Source organism: Ammodytes marinus, assembly GCF_949987685.1.
Source record: "Ammodytes marinus genome assembly, contig: scaffold_97, whole genome shotgun sequence".
Classification (NCBI taxonomy): Eukaryota; Metazoa; Chordata; class Actinopteri; order Uranoscopiformes; family Ammodytidae; genus Ammodytes; species Ammodytes marinus.
The window spans coordinates 1-2,500 of record NW_027648089.1 but is presented as its reverse complement, the minus strand read 5'-3'; the positions used below and the strand labels follow the sequence as shown (position 1 = coordinate 2,500).

The following is a 2,500-nucleotide window of genomic DNA, read 5'->3' as shown; positions in this document are numbered from 1 at the left end:
ATTCATTCATAATATGTGTGTGCTCCCTAAATAATGACTCAAAGTAAGTCTTTGAGAACGTGTTTCTCAAGCCAGGTGGCGCATCAGACCAGGGGCTCATCTCCTGTTTCCAACATGCATCACAAACTGCTTGAGGAAGCTGTTCTACTATGATAATTGGTGATGAAAATAAATAATGTTCAACAAGATGTACTTGTGTTTACAAACTGTTTATTCAGTTAAACATGAACTTTGAACTGTAGGCCATAAGAGGTAACGATGAATTGTTTAGGGCTGCAACTAACGATTATTTCAATAATCGATTAATCGGTCGATTATTTTTTCGATTAATCGATGAATCGGATAAAAAAAATAAACATTTGTAAATGCTGCATCTTTATTCAAAAACTGAACATTACTTCAAATTCACAGTGCACACTGAAGTGTCAAAACACCAGGTTATTGCTCCAATGTCCCGGAACTATTAAAAGTAATATTAAATGATAAAAATTAATAATAAACTTAACTGGGATAACACAAAAAAAAACATACAATGTATGATATACATTTATACAGTATAAGGGATGTCCATGGTAAACCAGTCAACCGATAATATTTTTAACCGGTAAATACTAACGGTTAAAAAAATTAAATCATCTTAATTTCTCTCAGATGACAGGAGAGTTAATTTGTATTGATATTGATACCATTTTCAAGACTCCTTAACGATCCAAGTCTTTATTGATATCACAATTGATAATTTTCTATTATTTTGTTGAAATAGAACTTGTATTATTGCTTTAATTGCTGATATGATCATAGCTCAAGATAGGACATTAAACAGGTCATAATTCCATTCCATCTTTACTATCTATTTTATATTGCTGGGAAAACAAGTTTCGCCAAAATCTCAAATTTCTTTTTTTTTGTGTTGCATTTGAACACATCAATCATATTACTGAGCCGGCCTGAACACATCACAGTTGACATGTTTGCTACTTTTTTTAAGCTAACTAGCTTTATATCCTTCCGATTTTAACATGGATTTAAAATCTGGATCACTATTTTTAACTGACGGGACTTTCTACACCGTTCGGTTGTATGATTACTGCCGCTGCATTGAATGACTGTTGATGCGCCGATGCCGATTCTCCGAGCACGTCTGCACACCGTCGGCAGCAGCAGCTGACAGAGTTTTTTTGGACTAGACGGATACTGAGTTGATGGAGTTTTTTTAACCCAAAGAAAGCAAAGGTACAACACTTTTATATAGGCCTGCAGTCCAGTGTTAGATATGACCAAAATACAAGCTGTGGCCGCTCACACTATAGCTTTCCCGCACGTGAAGCGAGCCTTCACGTGCGGAAGGGGGTTCACCCCGACGGCGAACAGCATCTCCCCTGAGCCGAACAGGAGGTGGAATTAAGAGATTAACGGCGATATTTTTTTTATCGCCCGATAAGAGTTTGGCGTTAACGCAGCCGTTAACGCCGTTATCGGCCCACCACTAGTTAATACACAGAGAGAGAGAGAGAGACATAGGGTTAATACACAGAGAGAGAGAGAGGGAGAGACATAGGGTTAATACACAGAGAGAGAGAGAGAGACATAGGGTTAATACACAGAGAGAGAGAGAGAGAGAGACATAGGGTTAATACACAGAGAGAGAGAGAGAGAGAGAGAGAGAGACATAGGGTTAATACACAGAGAGAGAGAGAGAGACATAGGGTTAATACACAGAGAGAGAGAGAGAGAGACATAGGGTTAATACACAGAGAGAGAGAGAGAGGGTTAATACACAGAGAGTCCCAAACTGAGCCTGAAAACACAGTTTTTCATATTTGAATTCCTTATTCAATAAATAACAAACATAGTCCATTAACTTTCTTTTTCAGAACGTATGGCAGAAACTATTTAAAAATTGGTTCCACAGGTCAAGGGAGGTTTTTGCAATTTCAAAATCGTATGTGTGTTTCGCCGCGTCGTTCTCTCCTTTTTTGCTTTACAGCGGCCGACTACAAATTCGAAAGCAGGGAACACACATTCTTCTTCTACGTTTTAAATGCGGTACCCAGCCTCACACGGCCGTACTGCCTCTAGCGTAGGCGTCGGACTTGCCGGATATCTCTGAAGTATATAAAACACCGATAAAATAAAAATCTAAATTAGATTTCTATGTTTTATTTTATCTGTGTTAGTAACAATTAAACTAGAAAACTAGAAAGAAACAAATAAGGAAAGCTCATTCATTTAATGCCGCCCACCCAATAATTCCAGACTTTTAAGACATTTAAGGCCTTGAATATTGAAACTTAATTTAATGACTTTTAATACTTTTCAAGATCCGCGGCAACCCTGGTGTGTGTCTGTGTGTGTGTGCGTGTGTGTGTGTGTGTGCATGTGTGTGTGTGTCTGTGTGTGTGTGCGTGTGTGTGCGTGTGTGTGTGTGTGTGTGTGTGTGTGTGTGTGCGTGTGTGTGTGTTATACATTATAACAACTCTTAACCCACCTTGACCTTGAG

The 2,500-nt window shown here is 38.4% G+C and overlaps 1 protein-coding gene across 1 annotated transcript in view; it reads right to left on the bottom strand.

Moving 5' to 3' along the window:
- LOC307270636 (alpha-mannosidase 2-like) overlaps positions 1–2,497 on the bottom strand; it is a gene marked incomplete at its 5' end in the record, with an annotated part of 21,564 nt that extends 19,067 nt beyond the window's left edge. The window contains one exon of the mRNA XM_080054516.1: positions 2,489–2,497. Within this exon, the coding sequence (XP_079910642.1) occupies positions 2,489–2,497 (9 nt within the window). The remainder of the gene's footprint in view (positions 1–2,488) is intronic.
- Between the last annotated feature and the right edge of the window lie 3 nt (positions 2,498–2,500).